Here is a 27,617-nt window from a genome sequence, read left to right as displayed (position 1 = left end):
AGCAGGAGATCTAGTTACTGTAAATCTAATGGATTAAATCCTTTCTGTCACTTCTAATGCACCTTTCTTTCTGAGTCCTTAAAAAATTTGTCTGTTGGAAGAGGACCTTAACACCCTGCATCTTCCCAGCCGAATGCTGCTTGGAACAGAATGTCCAGGACTGTTTGCTTTAATCAACATGCTTTTATCACTGCAGAGTTATGAGGTGCAGAGCGTGCTGGGAAAGGAGGTGGGGTTATTGAACTGCTACGTCCGCTCCGTAACCAGCCACCCCAACTGCATTGCACTGGAGGAAATTGTTCTTCTGGAAGCAGCAGCAAGACACTGAGTTGAACTCGTCAGCTATTATAGTATCTGTGGACTTTGTAATGTGGTTATCTGTTAACTAGTGCCACCGATAATGTATAAAGCAAGCATGATAAGTATTCAGATAGTTTATTAAAACTGTGATTTACAAAGCACATTGTGCGAATCCTGGAGAAACTCCTATACAAAAGAAATCTGTTCAACTTTCTGAACTCTGCTGTTTTGGATCAGCTCAGCATTAAGGAATACAGTTCTTTGGTCCCCAGTTCGCTGTTGATGTGTATAAGCCAACTCATTTGGAGGTTTTGAATGGTTGTGAATATTTTTTCTTTTTATAATACTGTATTTATTATGTGTAGAGGGAATCTATTTTACTGATATTTTCAAAATAGATGCCTTGCTATAGGCAGTGAACATTGGTCTAAGCTGAGTTTTATCAGTGGATTTCAGATGTACTGCTGGCTGCACCAGGTCTGAGTTGTAACATTTGTTATCACCTTGCAATAAATGATATAAAAATGGAGATGTGAACGAAGCTTATGTTTTGAAGTGTCAAGCACATATAAAGTTAATGTTTTACAGCTAATTGGTCTCTGAGCATAGAAGTACCGTGTTATCTGTTATCCCACACAGCAGGGGTTTCATTATAATTTCTCCTATGGGTAACAAGCAAACTGTTTTGTAGGCCACATATATATCCTCTTCCAGACTGTACAGAGACAGGGATTACAGATCAGATAAATAATACCAAAATCTTCCTATATGTGCATTGTTGGAGATGTGAGAGTCCGGCCAGACATTAGATTCCCCTCCCCCTCCCCCCCTTTCCCCTTCCACAGTATTTAAAACCCCCTTACAGGTCAGAGGAGGAAGAATGAATGGTTTTGCACAGGTCCTGTATGTGATCACCCAGCAGAAAAGGAACAGCAAGCCTGTTGCTGCACTGATCATTCCTGCGGCTGTGGCCAATAGTGGAAAGTTTTACATACGTCACGATTGCCCAGCTTTTGAATCCCCCTTTTCCCCCTCTTGTCTGTTTCAGTCTTTTACCTAACTCCCCATAAGGAAAAAGGGGATGTCAGCCCATTCCTGCATAGAGGACACTGCTGTGTCCAAGACCAGGGTCACCCCTCAGAAAGCCAGCAAGGTTCCTCTTTCAGAAAGTGATGGCTGTGGAGGTGCCGGTCCCACCAGGCCATGTTTGTGCCGGTGCCCTGCAGATGCTGTCACCTTTGTGCCTGCGCTAATGAAACTCAGACAAGTTGCCTAACCCTTTGTAACAGTTACTCGGTGTTGTTGCCCGCTCTCGCTTTCACTAGCAGGGATCGGTGAAAGTGGCCAGCTCGCAATAGCCCACAGCTGGCTGAAGTGCATGAACCCACCACCACCTCCCTTGAAACCACATCTGGTTCAAGCTTAGTGGTAATGTTTAGGAGCATTAGTGGAGGTGCAGCTTCGGAAGAACGCTTCGAGGTTTGTTAACAGGTACGTCAGCTAACAGTGCTCTCCCTTCAGGCAGGCTTTCTGTTATCATTAATGCTCTGTTTCTGGAGGGGTCCCCGCTCCAGGGCAGCCCCCATAGCATGGTCTGTGCCACGTGCCACCGCTACCCGGCCCCGACAGCTCAGCGCCAGCAGCTGACTCAGCAGTTCGGCCCAGCCACGCAGCGCCCGGGACAAACAGACTTTTGTACCCGTCACCTGCGAGCGCCTCAGCGGCTCCCGCAACCACTGCACCTCCCTGAGGCTGCTGTAGAACCAAACGAGCCCTCCGCTCGCTCTCACCACCCCGCTTCGGCTGCGGGAGCTCCTCCCGAGCGCTTCCCGTGTCCCCCCCCTACCCCCCCCGCCGCCTTCGCCACACAGCAAACGAGAGCAGGGTTGTTTTAAAATGCTTTTTGTTCTTTTATTCTTAGAAATGCTGTAAAAATTGATATAAAAGGTCGAGCATGCTCAGTCTTTCTGGGTTTTCATCCTACTGCCTAAAATACATGGGGGTTTGAATCATTTTAACAGATGTACCATAGCTGCATCGGTATGAGTAAAATGTAGAAAAGATGAAAACTACCATTACAAAAATAATTTAAGGGGAGAGAAGAAAATATATATATATATATATATTTAGCTTTTTTCCTCTTTTTTTTTTTTTTGCAAGTTTCGTGGTGCAAGACCCGGGCCCGGCCCCGCGTCGCTCCGACGCTCCGCAAGCGGCCGGCGGCTCTCACCGCGGCTTCGCGCCTCCTGCCCCGCTCCCGGCCCGTCCCGGGACGCCGCGGCCCGGCCCCGAACAGGCTCCGCTCGGCCCGGCGCGGCCGCTGAGGTATTTATTTATCATCCACAGTCTCCCGGAGTCCGTCTCTCCGTCCCGCTCCCCGCCCCGGTTACCGGCAGTCGGTGCCCGAGCCGGGCTGCAGGAACGAGGCGCTGGGCAGCTGCTTGAAGAAGTGCCGGAGGCTGGTCAAGTCCCGGGTGAGCTGCTCGATCTTCTTGTGCAGCTTCTCGTTCTCGGCCGAGAGCTCCAGCAGCTTCTGCTGCATCTCCTGGTTGCGCCGCTTCGCCTTATCGCGGCTCTTGCGCACGGCGATGTTGTTGCGCTCCCGGCGCTGCCGGTACTCGGGGCTAAACCTGTCCACGCACTTCTTGCCGCTCCGCTCCTTCCCGCCGGGGGCCGGAGGGGCATGGACGCCCTGCCCCGGGCCGGGCAGCGACGCTGCGGGGCCCGGCGAGCGGGTGCTGCAGCTGGACGGGGAACTGCTGCCCGGCGGCTCGGGCGAGGTGGGCGGCGTGGGCTGCCCGCTCAGGTTCATGATGGTCTGCGCGCAGGTGGCGATCTGCGACGGCAGCAGCGAGGAGGACAGGTCGCTGTCGCTCCAGTCCGGCTCCTGCTTCAGCGCGCCGCGGGAGGAGGAAGAGGAGGAGGAGGAGGAAGAGGAGGAGGAGGTGGAGGAGGCGGTGCGGGGCTCGGCGCCCAGCAGGGTGGTCATGGCAGCTCCGAGGTCCTTGGCGGGGTCGCGGCCGGCGCCGCCGCCCGGCGGCAAGTACTCGCCGTAGTCCCCGCCCCGCTCGGGCTTGTGGTTGCTGTTGAACAGGTCGGCGAAGAGCTCGTCGTTGCACAGCTCCAGGTTGGGCACGGCCGACATGGAGTCAATGTAGGAGCTGAAATCGATGGCGCTCTCGTCCTCATACATGGCCGGGGCGGCGGCGCTCAGCTCCGCCAGGTTGGTGCCGCTGCCCCCCAGGCCGCCCCCTGCCTCCTCGCCGCTCATCCCGCAGCCGCCGCGGCCCCCCGGCTTGCAGGCGGGACCGGGCCCGCCGCCGCTGCCCACCTTGGCGTCGTAGAAGTTGGCGGGCTCCAGGCACCAGCTCTTATAGCATGCCGGGGAGTCCAGGCTGTAGAGAGTGGCGGCGCTCATCGGCCAGCGGGACGCTGCGCCGCACGGTCGCGGCAGAGGGGCTCCGGACCGCGGGCACCAACCTCCGCTCCGCGGTGATAGCAGCTCCAGTCTCCGCCACGGGCAGGTGGCGAGCGGGGCTACTGCTGCTGCTGCTGCTGCTGCTGCTGCTAGTGCCGCTTGTACTGGCGGTAGTGGTGGCACCGGTGCTCCTGCTGCGGTCCCGCCGCCGCCTCGCCGCCCCGCGGGGATCGATCCGGGCTCGGGTCACGCCGCGCTCGGCGATAGGAAACGGGGATGGGACAAGGCGTCTCTGGACCTGGGAGCGAAACGCCCGCTCGGTCCCTTCTTATACGGAGCCGGCCCCGCCTCCTGCCCCAATGACGGGGAACCTCGAGTGTTCCCGGCACCCCCGGGGACCGGGGGCGGGAGCGGGTGGGGTGCGCGGCCGCGGAGGCAGGGCTCCCGCCGCGGAGAGCTGCCGCCTCCCGGTGGAGGATGGCCGCGGGCAGGGGGAGCTTCTCTCCGGGGGTCAAGGGTAGACTTTTCATCCCGGGGACCTTTGCTCCGTTGGGCGCCTGCCCCCTCCCCGGACCACCCCGTCCCCCCATTCCCCTTCCAGCGCTCCGGTCGAGCGTTAATTTACCCTTTTCCTGTCTTACATCCACACGGGGCAGCGGAACAGGCTCATCTCACCGCTCCCCCCACACGCTGCACCCACTCCGCACACGTTTCCCCAGAGGCGCCTTGGATGAAGCGCTCCGCGAAGGATGCTGCCGGCCCCACGCGTGTCTCTGTGCATCGTCCGAGCGCCCTCCCGAGGCTCCGCTCCTCCCGCTGGAGGAGAGCGCTCTAACACCCCCACTCCAGTGACAGGGTGGCTGCTCGGACTTCATCTTGCAGGATGCTCCCGTGGGAAAAGGGCTTTTAAGGCATCTTTAGCTACTTCAGGGTGTCTGCATGAAGTTAAACCTCTTTAAAAACTTATGGTTAGTAATTGTAAACCCCCTCCCTTTCATCCGATTAACAACTACCATTACATTGGCAAGTATCGGAGAAACTGATCTATTTTAAGTGTGTGAAATAGCTAGATTTTCTAATTACTTAACAGTTTATAGCCCCCTGGCATCACCTGCAGGTGCTTCGCTGCCTGAATTGCAAAACACATGAAAAACCCTTTAAAAATTCTATTTTAAGATTTATTATTTTTTCCCAGAAGACCTGGCTATCTTTGTGACACCAGCAGGACTCTGAGCAACTAGGTTGGAGCTTGGAGCAACCTGGTCTAGTGGAGGTGCCCCTGCCCATGGCCAGGGATTGGAACTGTATGATCTTGAGTGTTCCTTCCAACCCAAACCATTCCATGTTTCTATGTCCAGTGCAGCCACTGGCTTCCCAGCTTACAGCTCAGATGAAGCATGAAGCTCTGCTGTGCCACTCGGTGATGGCTCTTTGGGGAGCATGGATATGTGCAAGGCCCATGGCATCTCCCTGGGCAGGGCTCCATCCGGCAGTCCCGCAGCTGTTGCAGCAGCACAGCTGTTTCTGTAAGGAATATGTATTTTAACAGGAATAGCTGGGACAGGGCTGATCTGCACTCTCCCTTTGGCTCTGAACTCCTTGTGGGAAGCTTGTGGGATCTGGGTGAGTGTTCTCTGCCTGCCAGGTGAGGTTTTGCATCTGGCAGGTAAAGCTTCATGTGGAGGGGCTTGGCTTTGTTCTCAGCTCTAGTGCTGCAGTAACCCCGCAGAGACATTACCTTGTTAAATAAACAGACTTGATTTGCTTTGCTCATCAGGGGTTTGACCCTGCAGCCTCATCCCACATCAGCATTGAGCACTGACAGTGATGCAAGAAGTGGAAACAATTTTCCTCTTCCACATCTCCAATAAATAACATTCCCCCAAGCCCAGCTTTGCATGTTGTTTTCTGCCCTTCAGCGCTGGGGTATATTCACGTCGCATGATTCTGTGCCACCTGCTCCTGGCCTGGCTGTCTGCAGGGAACATAGTGCTCCTGAACCTTTTTTCTCTCCATGAAGTGTGGGAGGGCGGGAGGGAAAATCATGGGAGGAAAGGCAATCTGACACGCAGACTCCCTCCCTGCTCTGCGGCAGGGTCTGGTGTCACCTCACCTGCTGCAGCCATGCAATGATGGTTTGTCTTGGACAGCGTCTCGTTTTGCTGTTTATGTGGAACTCTGTTGTGCTTTCAGCTCCCTGAAGTCCTTCTCCCCAAAGGGCAGCTGCTCATCAGTGCTGGCGTGTAACTGTGCCAGCCTGGGCAGCCTCGTTTAGTGCCCATCATGTGTTACTCCACAGGGGAGACTCAGTTCCCAGCCAGGTCACCCGGCCCTACTGGGCACCCTGCCGCACGGCAACCGGATTCCCCAAACCCTTCAGAGAGCGGCAACTGCTGGGCACGGCCACCCTGCGTAAGGCTCGGTATCTGCCAGCGCTGTCACACCTGAGCCTATCTCGGTGGCTGCAGCTTTGCTTCCAGTGTCTTCAGGACCTGGAGGGGTGCTCAGAGCTCATGGTCAGACCTGTTGATCCCTGCTCCGAAACCGTCCCCTGGAAGGCTGAACTTGGTTGTGTTTGTGGCTGGGCTGGAGATGTGTGATTTCAGGAGCACATTTTGAGGGGCTCCCCACATGCCATGCAGGGTGTGAGGCCCTGGGGTGGTGTCACACCTGCAGCAAGGCACCCAGGAGCGTGCGAGTAGGTGATACCTGTCACTTACCAAAGCACTGGGCTGAAGGCAGGACAGTATCCAAGCTTTGCTGTTTCCTGGGTGGATTTGTCTGGCATTTCAGCACCTGAATCTGTTCCCATCTGCACAAGTAATTTCATGAGCAGAGAAGCAGAGACAAGCCCTTGATTCCCTCACCCATGCTGCTGAGTACCAGACCCACCAAATTCTGGCTTACCTCCGGGATCCTGTAAGCTCACACAGCATGAGAAACATTCTGAGCATCTGAATTTCAGAATGATGTCTTTAAAACCTGTTTGGGGTTCCTGCTCCAAGTGAGGTCAAGAGGAGCGTTTAAACCTGGGCAGAAAGGGACAAGAACCCTGTCTCTAGAAAGAAACCTTTGCACAGAAAGGACAAAACCTTATGTTACTTGGAGAGATGGCAGTGAACCCAGAGCAGCACCAGGACCCTGAGCAAGTCCTTCAGGTACAGGAATTAAATCACGCTGTACTTCTGACTAGTTTTTCCTCATAAACAAGGGACAGGCCACTCAGGGCAGCTGAGTAATCAGGGCAACGCTTCAGCCTGGCTTTAATCCCCGCCATCCTCCTTCCTGCATGCTCACCTCTGGCCAGATGTGCAGGACTTTTGGGAACAGCAGGGCTGGGAGCCTGTTGAGGCTGGGCTGCTGCTGCAGAGCCTAAAGAGCCCTTCACTGCTCTTGGGGTGCTACAGGGCTGAGGGGCGCTAGGTCCTGGGGGATCCACGGCCTGGGGCAAGGCAGCTGCAGGAGGGACACCTTCTCCACATTCCAGCACCGGGTTTCACAGGGAAAGGCTGGCGGGATGCTGACAATGGGGAAAAGGCGCAGAGGCGGTTTGCCCGGTTTTCTCCTCCCCCCCAGAGAAGCAGGTGTGTGATGATCGTTTAATCCGACAGGCAGAAGCCAGGACAGGCACTTGGGGGCTGACCCGAGAATAGGACATGCAGGTGAGGAGGTGCGAGCTGTCTGAGGGGAGTAAAAAAGCTGCCACACTCTCCTAGGGAGGGACTGTACCTCCTTGAGGCTGGCGTTGTCTCTCATTAGCCAGCACAGTGACTGCTGGACAGACCCTCCCTATCCCTCATCCCAGGCCTGCCGAGGCTCCTGCCTTTCCCATGTCTCCGGTCTCTGCAACAGTATTTTGCTCATCACAATCCTTGTACTCATTCGGGTCAGCTCCTTGTGGGCCCAGCCTGCGCCCCCCCTGCTCCGAGGGAATGAAGAGCTTGCTGGTAAGTGGAAAGATTCTTCCTTTTAGCTCGTTTAATACCTGTGCTCTGCCTGCCTGCGGGTTGTTCAGCGGCACCTGTAGCTGCTGAATTAAATCTTCCACCCTGGGCTCCCGAAAGGCCGCAGTGAAATGCTTCAGACCCTGTGCTCTTTGTTTCCTCAGGCTCTGTGGTGGATGCGCTGAACCTTTCCTGTCAAGGGGTTTTGCATGAGTTTCCATTAGGGATGAGATTCATGAGCTCAAATTTGCAGCTACATCTTCTGCCTAACTAAGCGAAATCTTGCACAGTATCATTTATTGTGGGTTTAACAGACACGTAGAGTGACTGCTCCCCTCTCCTGTCCCATCAGAAAGGAAAACACCCCCCCGTAAATAGAGTGGAAACTGTAACCCCAACCTGTTCCAGTCCTTTCGGGCCACTCCTTCCCAAACTGTTTGCAACAAGAAAATCCCTGAACCCCTTATTCTGTGTTCTCTTGGTTTAATGTAAACTCTTTGGTAGCTTTTCTACAAGACCAGAGGCACTGTTCGGTGCTGTGGGTGGCTGCCGGGGCACGGCCTTTCTGCACAGGTGCCATTTCTCACAAGCAGCAGAGCTTCAAAATGAAGATTTAAACCCCAGGTCATTTCCAGCTGAAGCGCATGGTGTTAATGGAGTGACCCTGCAGACCCCCATCCTCAGTACTTGGGAGGGGGAAGAGAAAGTGGTTTAAAGTAACCACAGTAAATGCTTATTTTAAGTCCCTGATTTTGAAAAACATGAAGCCTGGGGAGGAGTGTCTCTAAATTTAGGCACTGACTTACCTGACTTGAGGAAGTGGCTGGCCAAAGCCTTCAGCATGAAGCCAGGAGAGCTGTAGGGAACTCCTTATTCCACGACTGAAGACAAGCCTCATCCATTGTTCTTGTGGAGAGCTCATAGGCTCCTTCCTGAGCCCAAACATGTGCTGGTGCTGTGCCACATCTCAGCCACAAACACCTCAAGATAACATTTAAACTGGGGGGCAGTGGTGGGCAGTAAGGGAAAATGCTATGACAAGCCCCATGCAGGAACCTCTTCATCAGCTGAGAAAGGAGACTGCAGGCAGCAGAGGTTTCTTCTGTGCTCAGCAGGGTTGTAACTTTGAGTTAGGGGGAACCTGTAAGGCTGACAGGAGTGGTAAGCACTAGCTTAAACATTAATTCATTCTATACACCAAGAAGAACCTCCTGAGAACCCATACTAATGCTTTGCATAGCTTTTTAGCTGCAACCAGGGCATTTCAGATAGAGTGCACAGCGCATCATTTAATCTGAAAATAGTCCGCTGTACTTGTGAGCAGCTACTCAGTTTTGTTTTGCACCAGGATACCTGAAGCAGTCTCCAACCCTGATGGTCATACTCTTTTCTGGAAGCCAAACAAGCCCACCCCATTGAGCACCGAGCCCAGCGACTTGAGGTTTGCGTTGCATCAGAACTTTTCTTGCTGCTTCACAGGCTGGTTTCAGCCCTTTCCTTTCAACTGCCGTGTTTTATTGAGAGCAGCGCCCTTCAGTCAGGACTGGGGACAGCAGCTGTGATTCACATATGTTGGAGGTTGGTTCCAGGCTCATTCAGCTGCACGGGGAAAGCTCCATTAGGGCAATTCTGCTTGCTTCGCAGAGGATGCATTTTTGCTTGTGAAAACTCAGCAGCTGTGTTTTGCTCATCAGCTGGCACTTGAGCTCAACAAATGCACACCTACTAGCACTGATGTAGCTGAGGCTTCCACATACAGCACTCATTCTTGTGCCAAAATGGAGTTTTAAACTATTTTAAGTGTCATCGACATGTTCTAAGCTCTTTTGCACCACCAAGGTTACTTTCACCTGTCCAAAAGTCTTTCTTTCACCCCTGGGCTGAGGGCTTTTCGCTACGGAGAACAGGGCATGGGCCAGGGTTCACCCCAGTTCCTTTCCCAAAGGCCAAGGATGGAGTCTTGCTGCACACAAACATCTATTGTTGCTGAAAGTACCGGAAGTCCTACAGAAGAGCCTTGTTAAACTATAAACCTAAACTTTGTCCTCCCCAGCACAGGTCAAAGTACCCGGTAAGTATCTGAGATATGTGCCTAAAGTGAAATTAACACCTCCTACCAGTGGCCACTTGATTTCCAAATGTCCCCTTTGCCTTTTCATGTAGCTTTTTATTGTGCTTTAAACTGTCTTGTGTTTATTTGTAGAGTGGCAAGGTGAAAGCTAGGGCACCTCACCTAACCCAGTGCTCCGAGACACCTTACACAAGTGTATACAGACTGTATCACACGTGCTTATGAAAAAATTAACCACTGTTCATCAGCTATCGTCTCTATAAATGGGTGTGGGTGTGTTCTGTGATTAAAAAGCCCTAAGTTAAGTTTTGAAACGAGGTATCCATCTGGACGTTTCAACAGGCATTTCCTTTACAAAAATACAGCTGAACAGTATTTCAAATTAATAAAATCTGATAAAAAGATTGTGAATGTCTTGATTTGTAACACTATTGACCTAATAAATATGCTCAGTTGTTTAAGAGGAAGGTAACAGATAGTAATTGTTGCTGGAAGTATTTGAAACAGAAGAGCTCCTTCTCTATCCACTAGACCCCAGTGAGCAATCTTCCCCATCCTGAGTTTTCTATGGCCTTGTATCCAGGAAGCAGATTCCCAGCTCTCCAGCTGAGATTCATTCATGCCTGGTGCCAGCAGCACTCAAGGACCTCAGTGAAACTAGGCCTGCCTCATCACCATGGAGGCAGGAAGGAAAGACTGTAGGTAGTGAAAGGGCAAGGACTCATTTTTATTATATATGATAATTATTGAAAGCCCCAATGGAAACTATCTCCTACAATGAACTCTGGGTAATAAACAACTGTAATATTTGAGAGAACTCTTTTCCCCTTTGCCATCTGTACTGCACTGCACTTGCCATCAAGGTTACCTGATGCTGTGGCTCTATCCCTGCCAACATCAGAGAATCAGAACGATAAAAGTGAGAAAACATGTGGGTTGAGATAAAGACAGCTTAATATGTAAAGCAAAACCTCTGCATGCAAGCAAAGCAAAGCAAGGAATCCAGTCACCACTTCCCATGGTCAGGCAGGTGTTCAGTCATCTCCAGGAATGCAGGGCTTCATCACACATAGCAGTTACTTGGGAAGACAAATGTCATCACTCCAAACATCCTCCCCTTCCTTCTTCTTCCCCCACCTTTATATGCTGAGCATGACACCATACAGTATGGAATATCCCTGTGGTCAGTTGGGTCAGCTGTCCTGGCTGTGTCCCCTCCCAGCTTCTCCTGCACCCCTAGCCTGCTCACTGATGGGGTGGTGTGAGGGGCAGAAAAGGCCTTGATTCTGTGTGAGCACTGCTCAGCAATTAACTAAAACATCCTGTGTTATCAACACTCTTTCCAGCACAAATCCAAACCACAGCCCACACCAGCTACTAAGAAGAAAATTAACACTATCCCAGCCAAAACCCACACAACTGAAAACTGTCTGCCTGAGAGAAAGCACTGCATCTGGCACAACTTCTGCACTTTGGTATAAAGAAGCACTACAGTTATGGCAAGAAGCTTACAGTGCTCTGCTGTGTCAGCAGTGGCTACTTTTGGCTTTGGCTAAACAAGTAATTTGGAATTAACACAACATGAGTGTAGACATCTGAAGGACAGAGATAACAGTATAACCTCCAATTGTTGAAAAACAATCTGCTGGACTGGTCTCATCATCATTATCTCATTATCCAGTAAGGAAACAACCATTCAGATACTTTAAGGTGTTATCTAGAGCCAAAAGCCATTTTCTGTTTAATTTTACTGTGTGCTTCACTGTTACTCTTGATATGACAATCTCCTAGTTTTAACTATAAACAACATATGTCTGCAGAGTGGTTTTAGTTGATTGTCACCAAGGTCTCTGTAAAAGACAAAAGCACAGACTATACAGATGCCTACAAGTTCACAGAGTATGAATTTGCGCTTTCCTCTGAGTGATCTCAGTGCCTTTCAAGCAAATCTTTAAAGCTCTACAATCCCTCCAGTTCTTTCTACATTGACTTCAGCATAGACAATAAAGCTGCTTTGTTAGAGAACCACATATAAGAAAAACGATTAAAAAAAAAGTCACTTTTTGAATACAGCTTTAATACAAAAAATACTGTTTTCTATATTAGCCAAGTTAACCATCATCATTGTTTAAGAGTTTGGGCTTTTTTCCTTTTTGGCCTTAAAATTCTGATCTGGTTGCAGCTGTGTGTTACAGTATACGTCCCCTGGCAGCCAGGGCTTTAGAGAGCAGACCCTCACATCCAGGCTTCCCATCCTTCCCAGACTCTGCCAAGAATGTTGGGATCCATCGCTTGATCGATCAGGCATCTCACTTGTGTCTCTTCTGAAAGGCCATCCTCTGGCTCCTTGGCTCTGATGTTGTTATCAGCATTACCACGAGCCACAGCTGCAATATCATTATAAGAAGGTGACTTCTCGTGGCCGAGGCGCAGTTCATCACTAAAATTGAGAACACAAAAGTAAGATCTTACTAAAAGAAACAAGCAAAAACATCTGTGATGGATTTTTGAACACCAAACAGTATTTGAACACAAGTCCTGCAGCTTTATTTTTCAAGACATGGAGACCATTCAATAACTGTGGAAGGCGACTGGTGATTTCAGCTGTCCTTTACAGTGAATATTTACCATGAATATTTCAAGCTCATCAAAGATGTTTAAATGAAAGACAGCAGCAGCTCACATCTGAGCTGTTATCTACCTACCTGCCCTATTGATTTGTGTCTGCAAGGAATATTTTGCTGCCTTTCCCAGTACAGCCTTGACCACAAAAGGGACTCCTCCCAAGTCCTGCACTTTTCAGTGTTTGGATGGTTTTAAAACAGGCTTTTCTTTGCTTTTCAGCCCCCCTCTTAATTAATTCAAAATGTCTTTTTAAAAGAGGATGGAAGGGATTAATTGTACTTTAACTGAACTTTAAAGACATTCTGCCTTTAACCAGACTTGACTAGACTGACATAAAAAACCTGGGAACGCCATCAGATTTGAATTTGGTGGTTTTGGGGAACAGCGGTATCTCCATGCTGCCCATACAGCTGGTTCAGGTTCCACTTCAAGCAACTGTCCAGCAGAAGCATACTGATTTAAATACCACCCCCAGACTAGAAGCTGTGGAGAGGAACATAAAGAACTGCAGTCTGAAGGGTGAGAAGTTAAGCAGGCTTACAGGGTGGGGTTGTGTGTGCTGCCAGGAACAGTAAAACTGCTCAGGAGGCCTGAGCTGCAGCAGGAACAATAATGGGGAGTTATCTGGTGTTTGGCTGATACAGCGATTCAGAGGGCTTGTATGTGGACCAAATGATTCTGACAGGAGGCCTGTCTCTTTTCTTAGCTGCCACTCTGTCGGAAGGGAGTGGAATCTGACACAGGAGACTGCCAAAGCTCTTGAAGCAGATGAAAGCAGAAGGAGAGCATCTTACCAAGTGATTGTTGCTGGATTGGCACCTGTAAGCTTTCGTTTGACATAGCTGACTCTTTGCAAAGGGTACCAGTTTACTTCAGATGTATTTACTTCCTTAATCCATGTACCTCCTTTTTTCAGCTGTCTTTGTTCAGAGTTCTAAACAGAAAACAAATTTGCTCTATTTATCATAAATCATATACTTAAAAGCCCTTTAAGCTGCCCGATCATAGCAAGTCAAGCTCAAGTGCAAATGCAATAGAGGGCAAAGTAGTGATGATATCTATGCAGGCAGTGACTCAAAATTTAATTTACAACTGGAGTTACTGAAGTGCAACTAATTTCAGATCTTTTTCTCTGTAATCATTAGCTTGAACCATACAGTGTTATGTAAATTTAAGAGTCTGAATACAAAAAGATGAAAATATATATGTTATTATATATCTGTGATGTAAGTGACATAACATGATCAAGAGATACCCACAGTTTTAGGATTATCATGCAAATAAAGAACAGTGCAACGGTAACACAGACATATGCTACTATTCTTTGTCCATTGATCATTTAAAATCCTTTAAGTTCAGTTTCTTTGAGAACTCAGAAAAACAAAGAAAGATAAGAGGAACACTGAGTGAGTATCAGGAAATACTTCCCTTTCTGATCAGTTTTATCCTTAATACAGTTTCAGAATTTTCACATAAAAAAAAAAGAGGAAAAATCCCACCTTCCAGTCCAAAGAAGGCTCTTTTACAAATACATCCATTGTGCTGATGAGGAGATCTGGATCCTCACGATAAGCCCTTAGGGCATGTACCATCACACTGTAAATGAGACCCCACTCTTTCACTGGCATCATCAGATTAACAAATTGGCGGGTCAGACGAAAAGGCATCAACTCTGGCACCGGCAAAAACTAGCCAAGGGGAGGGACAGTCAAAAGAAAACAAGAATTAAGAAGCCTTGGAACAGAAGGATTAGAAATAAGTATTTTTTTCTTTTCAAGCTTTGAAACCCTCTCTGTCCCCTAACTGAAAATAATGTGTGACATGGCTGAGCAGAACCATCAAAGCTCTAGTCATGAATATTTAGTGATAGTGGTTAAAAGCATGGCTGAACTATATGTCACCACACCACATAGACTCCATGAAATTCTACTGCTCCTTGTTTGTCTGAGAATATATGGAAATACAGATTTTCTTCTATTAACTAGAAATAACTTGTAAACATTATTTTGCATCAGAATAGTGGAAAATAAAGAGCATTAAATTTAGCACTGAGACCAGATGTGCCATTGCATATAAAAGCTGTAATACATTAAGTAGAAAAGCAAATACCTGTGTAGCTGAGCCAAATGCATATCCAAAGTCTATTCCCACCATGCCACCTGTCTCCTTGTTAATCATGAAGTTGGACAGATGTCTATCTCCAATACCAAGTATCCAGTGGCTGATGCACATCAGTGCATGAGAGCTGGCAAAATGGGACCGCAGGGACAGGAAAGCTTGAGGAGATGTACTCATTTTCACAAAGGCTCGCCTTAAAACAGAAATCTCTTGTTGCATACAGATAAACCACCAACATTTGTTTCACAACCTGCAGCCATTAACAGTGCACTTACCGCAGCAGGTCTCCTGGAACACTGCTTTCCCTGCTTCTGAAAGACTTAACTGTTTCTGTACGGTTAGCGTTTCTGCAAATTAAAGAAGGGAAAATGTTAGCTATTGAAATAACAGCCTACTGGGTGTTAGAAGCTCAGATTTATACACAGAATCATAGAAAGGTTTGGGTCAGAAGGGAAACTCAAGATCATTAAGTTCTATCCCGCTTGCTAGGGGCAGGGACACCTTCCACTAGACCAGGTTGTTCAAAGCCCCATCCAAGCCTGGCCTTGAACACTGCCAAGGAGGGGGCAGACACAGCTTCACTGGGCAGTACCACTGAACTGTTGAATATTAGTGTGGACCAAAGAGACAAGATCCCAGACACCAATTTCTTCATGAAATGTTGACTCCTGGAGTATCTCAGTGCAGCTGGATTTAAGAAGAACTAGGCCAGAATATGAATGTCTGAACAGTCCTTCTACCTTTGCATCTCTTGTAATCTTTTACAGCTTTGGATAAGTTAAAGAAGCAATAAAATACATTCCACAAAACCCACCCTTTACCAACCTAGTATCCAAGATGAACCTTAAGGGTTCTCCGTTCTGTGAATATAGAGAATTGCATTTTAAACCAGCAGCCAAACTGTGTACCAGGGTACAGCTCTGCAATGGAGGCCAGCATGAGATGAGTGGGGGCGATTGTGAATTCCAAAGCACATTCTGGATCTGAATACAAGTATTAGTGCAGATGCACTAATTAAAGGAGTCAGAGTTTTCCTTTAAAAAGCAAGATGCTTGCTTAAGCAGGTTATGAGCTCATCATGCTCCACTGCAAACTCCAGTTTTCCCCCCTCTTCAGTGCTAGATCTAGGCAGGTGTGGAAATTCCTATGAGAGGATACTCAAGTTGGGACCCAAACCATAAAATGTTCTTAAATTCTCAGGGAATCACAGTGATTTTCTGTGTCCAGCTTCAGCAGGTGCTCTGGCTCTGAGGCAGCCTACCTAACTGCATAATCAGGAAGGAACAAGACAACAACAAAATAAAGAAGCAGATGCTCTTCTTCAACTAGACACTTTCTTAAAGAAGTGAGCAAGCTTCTGGAAGCATTCCCGTGCTCTGGGGGGATTCTGGCAGTACTAAACTCCTCTTGCAGAGGGTCGCCAGTAAGACAAAGGAGTAAAATGAGCAAAAAATCAGATCTAGCCTGCAAATTATAATGCAGATCATATTTTTCCTGGAATTTCTACAACTCTGTGTGTGCACACTCTAGTTTCTGTATTTTACATGCAGTTCTCAATACTTACCTGTACATAACCTGGTATCGAGAGATGCCTTGCACTTTCCCACTCATCTTGGACAGCCACTCAGAATAGGTAGCATGAGGTCCCTTTTTGCTAGGGACAAAAAAGAAACGCTGATGATTTCCCTATATTACCTTACCATTCTGTACTTGAACATCTGCAGGCTGTGTGCTGCTATGACCCATGAGATTTTTATGCACAGGAAGAATCTGGTATCTGCAGCCTACATCAATCTTAGCCCTGCTCTGGAAATGAAGTTTATGCAATCAGTGCATATGCTGATCCATCCATCTTATTCACCCTAGCTTTGAATGTACGTCAGCCATGTTTGTCAGAAGATTAGAATCCTCAAAGGTGTTAACTTGTCAATAGGCACTGTGAAAATTAGATACTGTGTTGACAAGACCCAGAATAATTTCTCCAGGGAAGGAAAGATATTTTCAACAGTCTTGCATCCATCCGAGAGGCATTATGCAGCCTGCCACAGTAGTAGGTATGTAACATATGCTGCTGTTTGTCCATGGGAATGCAGGAAGGCAGTCCATTATCTCCTTAGTGTGTACAAGAGGGGAAGATTGTGAGCTTACTGAAGAATTTGATCTTTTTTTGCTCATCTTAACTAAATATACTAGACATTAAACTTCTTTTCCAGAGAGAAAGCAACTTAGCAGAGCACCTGCCTTCTCTCTTCCAAAGCATGTTCTGAGGTCCTTTCCATGTAAGTATTTATCATTTATAGACTGCACAGACCATCACTTTGGGATGAATAAAAGGATGTCAAAACTTCAGGGAAGTATGCCCCCTACCCCAACAAAAATATTGCCAGCAAGGATTTAATCAGAATTTTCCTTTTGACTGCTATTATTCAACCATAGCTCAAGATAAAGTGTAGTTAAGTATTTAAAGCCTATATACAACAATAAAGCTATTTTGGAGGGGGATAAATAATCAACTGTTTTTAGAAAGACGCTCATCTTCTACATTTAGTATATTAGAAATTTTCTCCCTTCATGAGGTGGCTCCCTCTGAGGAGTCCTCCACTTTTCCAGTCAATGAACTGAGACTAACATCATATTGCTGCTCTTCACAAAAGTGAAGCAGACTGCGGTAATGCAGGAGCTGTAACAGCTCCTGAACTGCTCAAAAATTCAGTAGTTATAGAAATACAGACTCTCTGTAGCTGAACCTCCATGCTGGAGGCTACTCCAACTGGCCCCATAAACAAGAGGACTTGTAAAAATAAATTGTGCCAGCAACACTCCGACAAATCCAAACAGGGATTATGAACCAAGAACAACACTGGTAAATAAAACACTACATGTCTAAATTCCAGCATAGAAAGAGACTGAAATGATAGAATTAAATCAGTTTTACAACTATTAGTCCTCCAATTACAATCAAGAGAAAGCTAACTTATTCAAACCCAGCATTTTTATAAAGTCAGACTGTTCTTTTACAGGTGTGTTTTGTGCATCTGCTCACAATTTCCTCTGTCACTAACTCACTGCTGAACCCAGGACCTGAATAGCTCTGTCTCTGCTCTGCTCCCTTTCCCTCTTCTCAAATCCCCACCTCACTGACCTATGTCTATTTCCTGCCTGATCAAATCAAGAGATCAAAATCCTTTGCTTGTAAAATCAATGTACTGATAAGGAAATTGTGATGATAGTGACGTCACAAGTGATTATAATTATAAGCCTCTTGTTTAAACAACCTGGGTGGAGGATATTCCAGGTACAATGGTACTCATTAAACAAACAGTTGCTAATTACTAATTTGGGTCAGGAAGTACAAACTGCCTCCTCACTTACAGGTGCTTTTATTTCATTCTTATTAAAAAATAAAATGCTGCCACAAGATTGTCCGTATCAAAAGCGCATTAGTAGTGGACTCTAGGAGAGAAGATAGCTGAACAAGCATCACCTGTTATAGACCATGCTTTCCTCTTCAGACATGCTATTCTTAAGAAATTCTTTTAAAGTGCAAGTATTTTCCAGCCACTTGATGAGCCCCAGTCTGGAAAAAAATTATTCAGAGATGTGAATAAGTAGCTCAGAGTTGAACTTCAGAGGAACACCACAAACAGGGAGCAACACATTCTAGTGCCTGCTAAAAGAAGGTTGATATTCAAATATACTCTGAAAGTTTCCAGACAAAGCAACTTCAATGTTCTTTAAAAGCAAAATAAATAACAATAACAAAGCCAAGACACAAAACACCAGAACCAGAATCTGGCACACAGAAATCTCACTTTCCAACATCCCAAAAGTAACAGATGTTAACACAAGGACTTCTGTCACTTCCAAAAGAAATGCCTACCTTGTTGTCATGGGGATGACCTGGTAAGTTTTTAACTGCATACTCCTTTGGCTACATGTAGCATCTTGGGAAAGGATAATGTTCATTACGTCAAACAGCTGCTCAATACGTTGGTCTTGTCGCAGGTCTTCACCACCTTTGACAAGAAAAGGATACTCCTGCTCATCGCTACCTCGGATTGTTATGCGTTTTGGCTTCCTCAAGGATTCCATTACACTTATCTTGGAAAAATACAGGAAAAAGCAAAATATTTGTGACAGAAGACTGAGCCTTACAGGATCATCACAGAGATTAAGCATATCTGTCATTCCTGGATGGCATAATCAACTTGCTCAGTTATTACTAGACAAACAAATGCCCACTTGCAGACCTTCCCTTATGTGCTGCAAGATGCGTACACAAGCAGCAGCCTTGCTACTGTCAAATTCTTCACATGGAATATGGACATAAATTTATACCATAAAGGATTTTGACTCAAAATCATACCCGTTCATCAAATCCAGAGATTTTTGCATGGTACTCTGGCATTGGCTTCCCTTTTCCATCATACTGACCTGAAGTGGTAGTAGAAAAAAGTAAAAGAAAAAAGGTTACATATACTTACTTTTTAAAGTGTGTTTAAGTACAGAACACACTTTCAAGTATTTTGTCCAACTGGTAGGATATATAGCTATGAAGAAAATATTTTAAAATGCATAAAAATCCATCATATACATAATACGATTTAATCTAATATTCTTTCCTTGTTAAACTGCTAGAATTGTATGGTTAATGGTTTCAAAGGACACATCCTTTCTGAAACAGATTTAAACATACATTAGATTTATATATCAGATTTCCTTGAGTCAGGACTTTAAAAACTACTTAGCCAAGAAATACAATTTTAGAAACAATTCTAAAAATCAGGACTACAGCGTAAGAACAGAATTAAGAGATGATGAATGAACAGTTATTTCATGTGAAAACTTCCTCTGCGTAAGGCCAGAAAGAAGGACAGTATGGCCGACATAAGGAGTAGAGTTCAAGAGTAGCAACTTTCTTGTAAAGGCCAGTTCATCTCACCATTGACACTGAAGAGGAACTTACCAGGAACTTCTAGTTCATTCCTCAAGAACTCGGCTTTGAATTCACTCATCCATGGTGAACATTCTTTCAGGTTTCCAGGTTCTTTATAGTTTTTGTTCATTTTTGAGAGAAGAGATGTTGTAATTACATCAAAGTCACTAATCTTCATATCTAACAGTACTGAGCCACCTTGTCCAAAATGATGGTCAAAGTCCTTTGCAAAAGCCTGAGGTTCATTTACAGAAAGGAATTGCATTAACACCAAACGCAGATTGTCTTTGTTCTCATGCCTGACAGGTCCTTGCTGTATGGCTCAACCTACAGCTGCTCTGCTCCTTCTGCTCCCACCCAATAGTGGCACATCTTGCCAATTCTTATTCCCGTACTCTTAAGTGTAAAGTCATTATCATCAGAGACCGAGCTTATCTTGCAGCAACATATTCAAGGAGCTAGTATGCCCCTAAACTCCTAATTGCCCTTTCTGCTGCTCTATCACCTCACCTCTTTTCAACTCCACCTTACTCTCATCCTCCACATTCCCTGCTCATGGAAAAAGAATCTCCCTAGTGACACTTGGTAAGTTTATCTAATGCTAATGTGACATAAGAATGGCCATACGGGAGAGACTTGGATCCACCTAGCCCTGGTCATGGCCTATACACATACTATACAAGCATACAGCCCCAGTTCTACAGGATTATCACCCTCCTGGCCTCCAGCAATTTGCAGCTCAGAGATTTCTGGACCCAGAAGTGTGCATTTCTATGTAAAAACTTTCTGAAAGCATTTCCCTGAGCCTCATGCTATTTTCTACTTTTGAAAAGTCCTTTCTGTAATTCTTCATAGTTGTAACTCTTCTGAATAACTTACCCTAAATAACTTAGTATAAGCAGCAAAATTGAGTAGCATAACATAGCAAAACACCCTAAGATGCTCATATATCCTTGGCAGCAGGGAAAACAAAAACGCAGGGCCACATTCCTGTGCATGTTTCTGGATGGTCAGAGAGGCCTAGGCCCTGACAACCTGGCAGTGTGCTGGAAGGGGAAGGCAGAAGCTGAGTTAAGAGGGAACATTTAGTCCTGAAGGGCAGTCAGAGGTTGAACTATAGTAAGCCCATAGCTTCTAGCAAAGAAATCCCAGTCTAGTACTAACAACTTGATCTCTTGTCTCATCAAGTCCTGTAGCACTTGTAAAAGCTGTAATTTGGCTTCCTCTTTTGACTTTCAGGTGCCTTCTAGAAAAGCACACGATGAAAACATGACTCAGTAATCACACATACCTGAATAAACCTTTTCCTCAGCAATCCAAGGCCAGGAGCATCTAAATTTCCCAAACTCTTGTACATTCCTTCGTACATTTCCTTAAGCTTATTTTTATTTCTCTGAGCTTTTACCAGCTCGTTTTTGACATCCTCAACCCAATCCTGCAAACCAGAAAGAAACAGATGAGTACTGAGAAAAAAGTTTGCTGACCCTTGCTCTTTGTTAACCTGCTCAGATTGTATTTGTATTTCCTTATTTACAAATAGCTAATTAGTGTGTGTCTTGATAATCAGAAGAGCAATCAAAAGGCTATGGAAATACTTCTCTTCACCCTGGAAGGCAAAAGCTGAAAAGGGCTAGCACAAAATAGCCAGCTGGCACAAGGGAGGGAGACTATACCAGTGAAAGCTGCTGACAGCACCCTGCCAAAGAGTAATGAAAGTGAAGGGAAGGAGGGGGAAAAACCCAAATACATTTTACCTTAAAAATCATTATGGGATTAGAGAGCTGTTCCAGGGAGCGAACCAAATCTTGAACTATTCCTCCTCTGTCCAACTTATTCCTGATTCTTTAAAAGAAAAAAGCGCATCACAATGCAACAGAGCTACCACCACCACTTAGCATGCAGATAAGCAATGAACCAGATTGTCTGCCACATTCAAGAATCTGGTAAAATAATCAAGGGATAGGTAGGCAGGATTCCCTAAGAATTCTCTCTGGGACTGCATGATTGCTAATATATTTATTGACTGTCCTTACCATGCAGCTCCCAGTATCTTAATTAAGTGCTCCACTATGAAAACTGGAGATTGCTGGTGAAGTGGAAAATGTCCTTGTAACATAAATAGGCATTAACCAGACTACATCCTGTCACAACAGTTATTCAAGGGCCATACTTTGCAAAGCACAAGACTATCTTCTTACCTGAAGCAAAGAAATTCAGCAAATGTATGAGAGATTAAAAAAAAAAGGCAGAAAGACCACTAAAATTGTATTAGTGGTTCTACAGCACTGCATGGTAAATGTTAACTTCTGCCTGCAGATTAACTCGGGTTTTATCGCATGGCAAAACGGGCAAGGGATGGCTTGTAGAGGAAGGTGCATGCTACACACTGAAGAAGCAGAGAAGAACACAAAAGAGCTATCAGTCAAGATAACATGCATCCATTTCACTGGCCCTCTCTTAAGTCTGGTAGGAACATCTACCTTATTTAAACATTTCTGCTTTCTTTTGGTATTAGAAAGATCGTAAATGTCTAAGCAAGCTTAATCTTCACCTCTGATGAATACTGACTCACACTGCTGTGAAGTCTGCTACAGAAAGAGCCTAATCATGACCAGATTTCCCTTCTACCTCTGAGGAGCAGGAGAACAAAGAAGAAACTTTGACCACCACAGAATTACAAAGAAAAAGGGGTTGCTTCTTTGTGGTCTTTTTGTTTTATCTTGGAAAAACTTCCCACAGCCTATGGACTGTATGTACTCAGTACTTCAGCATGTATTAAGGCCAGCAGCCTGAGTATGTCTAATACTAAGACGTACATACCGTTTTTCCCTGGGCCTTTAAATGAAAACACACTGTGCATGGGACTACCCTCTAATGTTCCTCATGCCCACCCTAGAGAAAATTTTGTGTAGGAAAATCAACCTCTTCACGCCCGAATAGATAACATACAAAACAGCTCCCCTGGTTGCAAATTCACCTTTCTACAAATTCCCTGTTCTTACAACCAGTTGCAGTATCTTTGAAACAGTAACTTTCACTGCTGATCATGAAAGGGTAGACGATTGCCTGGGGATAGGTATCTGCAATCTCTTCAACGGTATATTGCACAGCTACTGCTTCATCCTTGTCAAGTAGTGCCATCATCTGGCTAATCCAACCAATGAACTGCCAACAGGGAACCGAAGAAAGCTGCAAAAACAACAGACACTGCTTTCAACTGTGATCCTCCTGGAAAATACAAAACATAGCAAGCAAAAAAAAACTGCTCTGTGGCCCAGCCCACCAGACAGAAACACATGAAAAGGAAACAGAGAATGTCAACTAAGCTGCACAAACCAACCCCCAGTAAAGCAGAGATTTCATTATTACTACTCATACTACTACCACTATCACCACCCACTGCTGCTGCTGCTTAATAGGTTTTCCATTATAAAGATTTGCAGCTTGTTCTTCAAGATGAGGCTTTACACTCAAACTTGTGGCTTTTCTGTAAGGGTGCAATATAGCAATTTTTGATCACCATATACAAACAACTCAAAAAATCTGAAGGGATAGTTCAAACACCATTGGGTTTAAGTCTTGGTTTGAATAAAAAAAGGTAGGCACGGGAACATTGGAACTTCTACCACTGTTTTGTCCTTCCTTCAACTTTAAAAAGGCTTTGGTTTGCTGACACATACTAATTTCAGTAAAGCACACCTCCCAGTATATTTCATGCTCACTCCCCTTCAAAAACTGTATCACTTTTGAAAGGACTATTGCAATGTATTTTCTTGTGATAGCCAGAGGCCAGACTCACAAGTCCTTTCCTGCTGTCTTAACCCCTTCCTACCTTTCTAATAGAGTTTAAGATCAGATTGTCAGTATTTATCTCACAGAAAGACAGAGGAGAGGACAAAGAACTGCCTGCTAAACTCCTTTTCCGGGTGAGATCTGTCAACTGGAGCAAGTGTCAGGTTCTGTTTGAACCAGCAGAGTTTCAGTGTGGCCACACCATGCACACCCCAGCCATTTCTGCTATTTCCTCAGTTTCTGGGGATAACTAAGCCATGTTTCTGTCGTGAGTTCTTCCTCTGACAGTGCCTGGACTCTGTGAACACCAGCACAATGACACGGGCTTGAAAAGGCAGGCAGGCTAAGGCAGATACAGGCATGAGTCACAGACATCTCAGCTTATCTGTCCTATGACAGCAGGGAAGGTAAGCATGGCTCACAGTACCCTGCAGTTGAATGGCAAGGCAGGGACGGGTAGCAGAAGGGAGGAAGTGGGAAATACAAAGGAGGAAGAAGCTGTAGTGAATTCTGAAGTGAGAGGTGGGAGATGTGGAAAATGAGTCTGGAAACGCTGCTGCCTCCCTGCATACAGGAAACAGCCTACGGAAATAAGATCACGATCCACACCCTAACACTAACCACCTTTATCAGACCACTTAGGTTGTTCTGAAGGAAAAAAAACCAACAAACTCACAGTGCAGTTTTTCTCCAGCAGTTCTCAAACTAACATTTGGAAAACAAAAGAAAAAAGTTCCCGTCCATATGAATTAGACTCAGCAAGTGAGAGAAAAGACAAGGAACAAGGATGGGATAAAATTTATCTGATTTACCTGAAGCAAAACTTACCAGTCTAACCTCTCTATCCATCCAACCTCCACCCCCACCTTTTAAATCTGATTTATAGCAATATTTGCTGCCAGAAAAATGGAAGCAACTAACCTCTCGTGTCACTAGACCCAATGTCTCTGCTGGATATCTTTCAATTATTTGCAGCAGTCTAGGAAATCTCAGCCTGGCTTCTCTGGAGTTCAGTTTTAAAGCTTTTATCATTTTGTCCACCACAATAGCTGGGAACAGCTGTAGATCTGCAGCGTTAATTTCTGCCAAGAGACATTAAACAAGAATTATCAGAAACACCATCACTTGTCTTTGATCATCTGGAACATTCATCTTTACAATTCAGAATTTTCTTTTCAGTGTATTTCATATTTTTACTTTGTTCTCCTTCCCATCTGTTTAAACTGCACACATCTGCAACACATGCACTTAGGAACTGGAAGGATTATCTTTATCAGGAAGCTGCATCACTCCTGGTATCTTGCTGGCTTTAAAGACAGCACTGCTGTGGTCTGGGAAGGAATAAGGGATGCATCTGTTGGGTATGATATATTTCTTACAAGTGAGAGGGAGACTACGAGTGATTCACTAGTACCAAAGCTATCACTAATAGTATTGGGGGGGGGAAAGGGAATATAAAAATTGACGAACTGGAGGACAAACTGTTCCATCTAAATTCAAGATGTGTGGCTCAGGGACATCTCCTGGCTATCACAAAAAGTCACGTATCACAGATAAATCCACCTCACATGCTTAGGAGAAATCCTGACTCACCAAGGGAGTTTTCTTCTTCCTTACGCAGATGCTGGTCACAGAAACCAACCAAGGTCATATAAGCATCAATAACTCCCGTAACATCTACATGTTCCATGGAGTGGGACTGCACCTCTTCTTCAGACTTCCTTGCAGCACTGCTGAAACACTGAAAAGCCTTCCTGTTCAGGCCTGCCAATACCTGAAATTCAACCATAAGAGGGAAAGAAAAAAGACATGTTAGCAAGTAGCATTCAACAATTCTTGCTTGCTTGCAAATCTCGAGTCGGTAAAACTTTAACTGTATTAAATGTTTTGAGCAGCTGATACAAAGAAAAAAAAGGCACATTACATCAAGCAGTGATTTCCAGACTTTCCAATGGGACAATATAAAACACACTTTTAACTTACATTAGACTTTGGACATGCTATGTGAAATTTTTATAACTGCAAAGAAAGTTACTAGAGGTTCTGCAAACAGTTAACAGAAAACATAATAAAAAATGGTATTTTTTCCTATTAAGACATTATATCTACAACATCTGCATTAACAGTTAGAATTTGTGTTAAAAAAAATTAAAGCATGCATCAAGCTATTTAAAATCTGATGTCTTTTTCCCTACTGCAAACATTGTCACACTGATCACATCTTTCTAATGCAGCTGATGAAACGAAGGACTTGACAAGATCCTTTACAACTGAATGTTCATAAATCAAGTACATATGTTCTCATATTCCCAACAAGGTTACCAACCTCAGACATTGTAGATATTGTAGTTATTAAACAATATATAAAATTGCTGCAGAACAAGTTGGAACAACTGAAAATGCTGTAAATAAAATTAAATAGTTTGAATTTCAGATAGGAGGAGGGAAACTACCAGGGTCAGAGTACTGCTTAACACTAAGCTAAAATAAGGCTAAGGTCTTTAATCTTATAGAAACATCTGGTATCCCAATCTGACCCAGAAGAGCTTTTATGCTCATCTTTTAGATTTCCTTAAGAAGAATTCTGTTAATAATTTGCTAATAAATGAAGCTTAAGCTTTTGTTTGAGTTTCTTTACGCCTGAAAATCTAAAATCTTTACTGCAGGAACCTCTTCTTCATCTGCTTTTAACAACCACAAAAACACAAATTAAGAACTATTTTATTTTTTTCCTGTTTTATACTTATATAGTTTGTACCTGAGGGTCTTCATTGTGGCTTTAGCAATTAACAGATATAAGTCAGCAGTGGTATTTCAAATTCTTACTCAACTGATTTGAGAGACAAGAAGTCAGTGCCACAGCTGGGACAATTCACAACACATATGATTTCAGATGCAGCATGGACTGTCACTGTGTTCTTCAAATGTACACCTCCCCAAAACAGGTAAAGATGGCCTGCATATGCTCTGTTTTAAAAATCTCTATCACTAAAATTGCTTAGGTAAAATTAGTGTATCAATATTGTTATCAGTATTATAAAGATCTTAGTAAGAGTGTGACAGCATGAGGAAGCTCAGAAATGCTCAACTGAAATAAAGGCATTTTTTGAGGATCATCTTTGTCAAGCTTTGTCTTGCCACTCTGCATGCAGATGCTACGACTAGGTTTTTCCCCTAAACACAAACTGCAGGAACAGAGAAACGCAGAAGTCTTCCAATTAAAAAAAAGCTACTGGAATGTTGTGTCCAGTTCTGGGCCCCTCAGTTCAAGAAGGACAGGGACCTGCTGGAGAGAGTCCAGCGCAGGGCAACTAAGATGAATAAGGGAGTGGAGCATCTCCCTTACGAGGAAAGACTGAGGGAGCTGGGTCTCTATAGTTTGGAGAAGAGGAGACTGAGGGGTGACCTTATTAGTGTATATAAATATATAAAGGGGGAGTGTCACGAGGATGGAGCCAGGCTCTTCTCAGTGGCAAACAATGATAGGACAAGGGGCAATGGATACAAACTGGAACACAAGAGGTTCCACTTAAACTTGAGAAGAAACTTCTTCTCAGTGAGGGTGACAGAACACTGGAACAGGCTGCCCAGGGAGGTTGTGGAGTCTCCTTCTCTGGAGACATTCAAAACCCGCCTGGACACGTTCCTGTGTAAGCTTATCTAGGTGTTCCTGCTCCGGCAGGGGGATTGGACTAGATGATCTTTTGAGGTCCCTTCTAATCTCTAGCATACTGTGATACTGTGATACAGTGGTGCAGAACTTCAGTAGAGCAAATCCAGACAAAACAGCAATTACAGCTTACCCCCCCCCCCCTTTTCCCTAGCTGGTGTTCCCAGATAAATCACTGCTAATAGCAGTGTGTATCTATCCGTATCTATCAGTACCTACTGAAGCAGTAATTATAACACTCAAATACCTAAAAAGCTTTTTCCTCTCATTTACCTTTTCAGGACACTCACAACTTTCCTCTGACAGGGCTGATATTTTTCCAGCCTTTTCTTTCTCAATTTGCTCCAGACATCTTGGGTCCTTACTAAGAGCATCTGCCATGATGTGGTATGTAGTACCCAGAAGAAGATTCTGGTTTCGGAAGGCCACTATGTTCTTGCAAAGATAGTCTGATTTGGTATCTTCTGTTGGAATTCAAAAACAAAGCTGGTAATTTCAGAACAAAGTAGCTTTGTATAATAAACAATGTGAAGCAAAGAGAAGGTCGTTACCAAGCAGAGAGATGGTTTTCAACACTGAGAGCACGCGTTCAGGACAACTCTGGTTCCGGCTGCAACTATGTGTAAAGCGGCAAAAGGCGTAATTCCACCTCACCAGCCAGTCTTCCCTTGTTTTGGCTTCTTTGCGTAGGTCTTTCAGAAGCTTCTTGGCAACCGAGAGGCTGTTCTGTATTCAGATTAAGA

At 45.3% G+C, this 27,617-nt stretch overlaps 3 protein-coding genes across 4 annotated transcripts in view; 1 reads left to right on the top strand and 2 right to left on the bottom strand.

The window, feature by feature from the left end:
- Positions 1 to 586, top strand: part of SPIDR (scaffold protein involved in DNA repair) — a 200,573-nt gene extending 199,987 nt beyond the window's left edge. For both annotated transcript variants that reach the window (XM_061354845.1, XM_061354844.1), the window contains one exon: positions 197 to 586. In XM_061354845.1, the coding sequence (XP_061210829.1) occupies positions 197 to 328 (132 nt within the window). In that variant the 3' untranslated portion in view covers positions 329 to 586. The remainder of the gene's footprint in view (positions 1 to 196) is intronic.
- Positions 587 to 2,186: 1,600 nt separating this feature from the next.
- Positions 2,187 to 4,027, bottom strand: CEBPD (CCAAT enhancer binding protein delta). Its single transcript, XM_061354843.1, has one exon. The coding sequence runs from the start codon at positions 3,716 to 3,718 to the stop codon at positions 2,687 to 2,689; it is 1,032 nt and encodes a 343-aa protein (XP_061210827.1). The 5' UTR covers positions 3,719 to 4,027; the 3' UTR covers positions 2,187 to 2,686.
- A 7,829-nt stretch (positions 4,028 to 11,856) lies between these two features.
- PRKDC (protein kinase, DNA-activated, catalytic subunit) overlaps positions 11,857 to 27,617 on the bottom strand; it is an 81,751-nt gene continuing 65,990 nt past the window's right edge. Inside the window, exons 70-86 of the mRNA XM_061354881.1 lie at positions 27,426 to 27,600; positions 27,148 to 27,338; positions 24,798 to 24,978; positions 24,126 to 24,286; positions 22,390 to 22,601; positions 21,167 to 21,254; positions 20,704 to 20,847; positions 19,443 to 19,647; positions 18,843 to 18,910; positions 18,357 to 18,577; positions 17,961 to 18,053; positions 16,041 to 16,130; positions 14,752 to 14,823; positions 14,468 to 14,669; positions 13,858 to 14,046; positions 13,153 to 13,292; positions 11,857 to 12,173 (exon numbers count right to left, since the gene is read on the bottom strand). Of these exons, the coding sequence (XP_061210865.1) occupies positions 11,969 to 12,173; positions 13,153 to 13,292; positions 13,858 to 14,046; positions 14,468 to 14,669; positions 14,752 to 14,823; positions 16,041 to 16,130; positions 17,961 to 18,053; positions 18,357 to 18,577; positions 18,843 to 18,910; positions 19,443 to 19,647; positions 20,704 to 20,847; positions 21,167 to 21,254; positions 22,390 to 22,601; positions 24,126 to 24,286; positions 24,798 to 24,978; positions 27,148 to 27,338; positions 27,426 to 27,600 (2,637 nt within the window). The 3' untranslated portion in view covers positions 11,857 to 11,968. The remainder of the gene's footprint in view (positions 12,174 to 13,152; positions 13,293 to 13,857; positions 14,047 to 14,467; positions 14,670 to 14,751; positions 14,824 to 16,040; positions 16,131 to 17,960; positions 18,054 to 18,356; positions 18,578 to 18,842; positions 18,911 to 19,442; positions 19,648 to 20,703; positions 20,848 to 21,166; positions 21,255 to 22,389; positions 22,602 to 24,125; positions 24,287 to 24,797; positions 24,979 to 27,147; positions 27,339 to 27,425; positions 27,601 to 27,617) is intronic.

The sequence above is a fragment of the Neopsephotus bourkii genome, unplaced genomic scaffold (genome assembly GCF_033783945.1).
Source record: "Neopsephotus bourkii isolate Nb327-2 ecotype Australia unplaced genomic scaffold, CSIRO-AGI_Nbou_v1 NB_753, whole genome shotgun sequence".
Taxonomy (NCBI): Eukaryota; Metazoa; Chordata; class Aves; order Psittaciformes; family Psittacidae; genus Neopsephotus; species Neopsephotus bourkii.
This window is presented reverse-complemented; position numbering and strand designations above follow the sequence as displayed.

What these genes read in the sequence shown, in the direction of transcription:
- CEBPD (XM_061354843.1), bottom strand. Translation starts at nt 3,718, where the DNA reads ATGAGCGCCGCCACTCTCTACAGCCTGGACTCCCCGGCATGCTATAAG.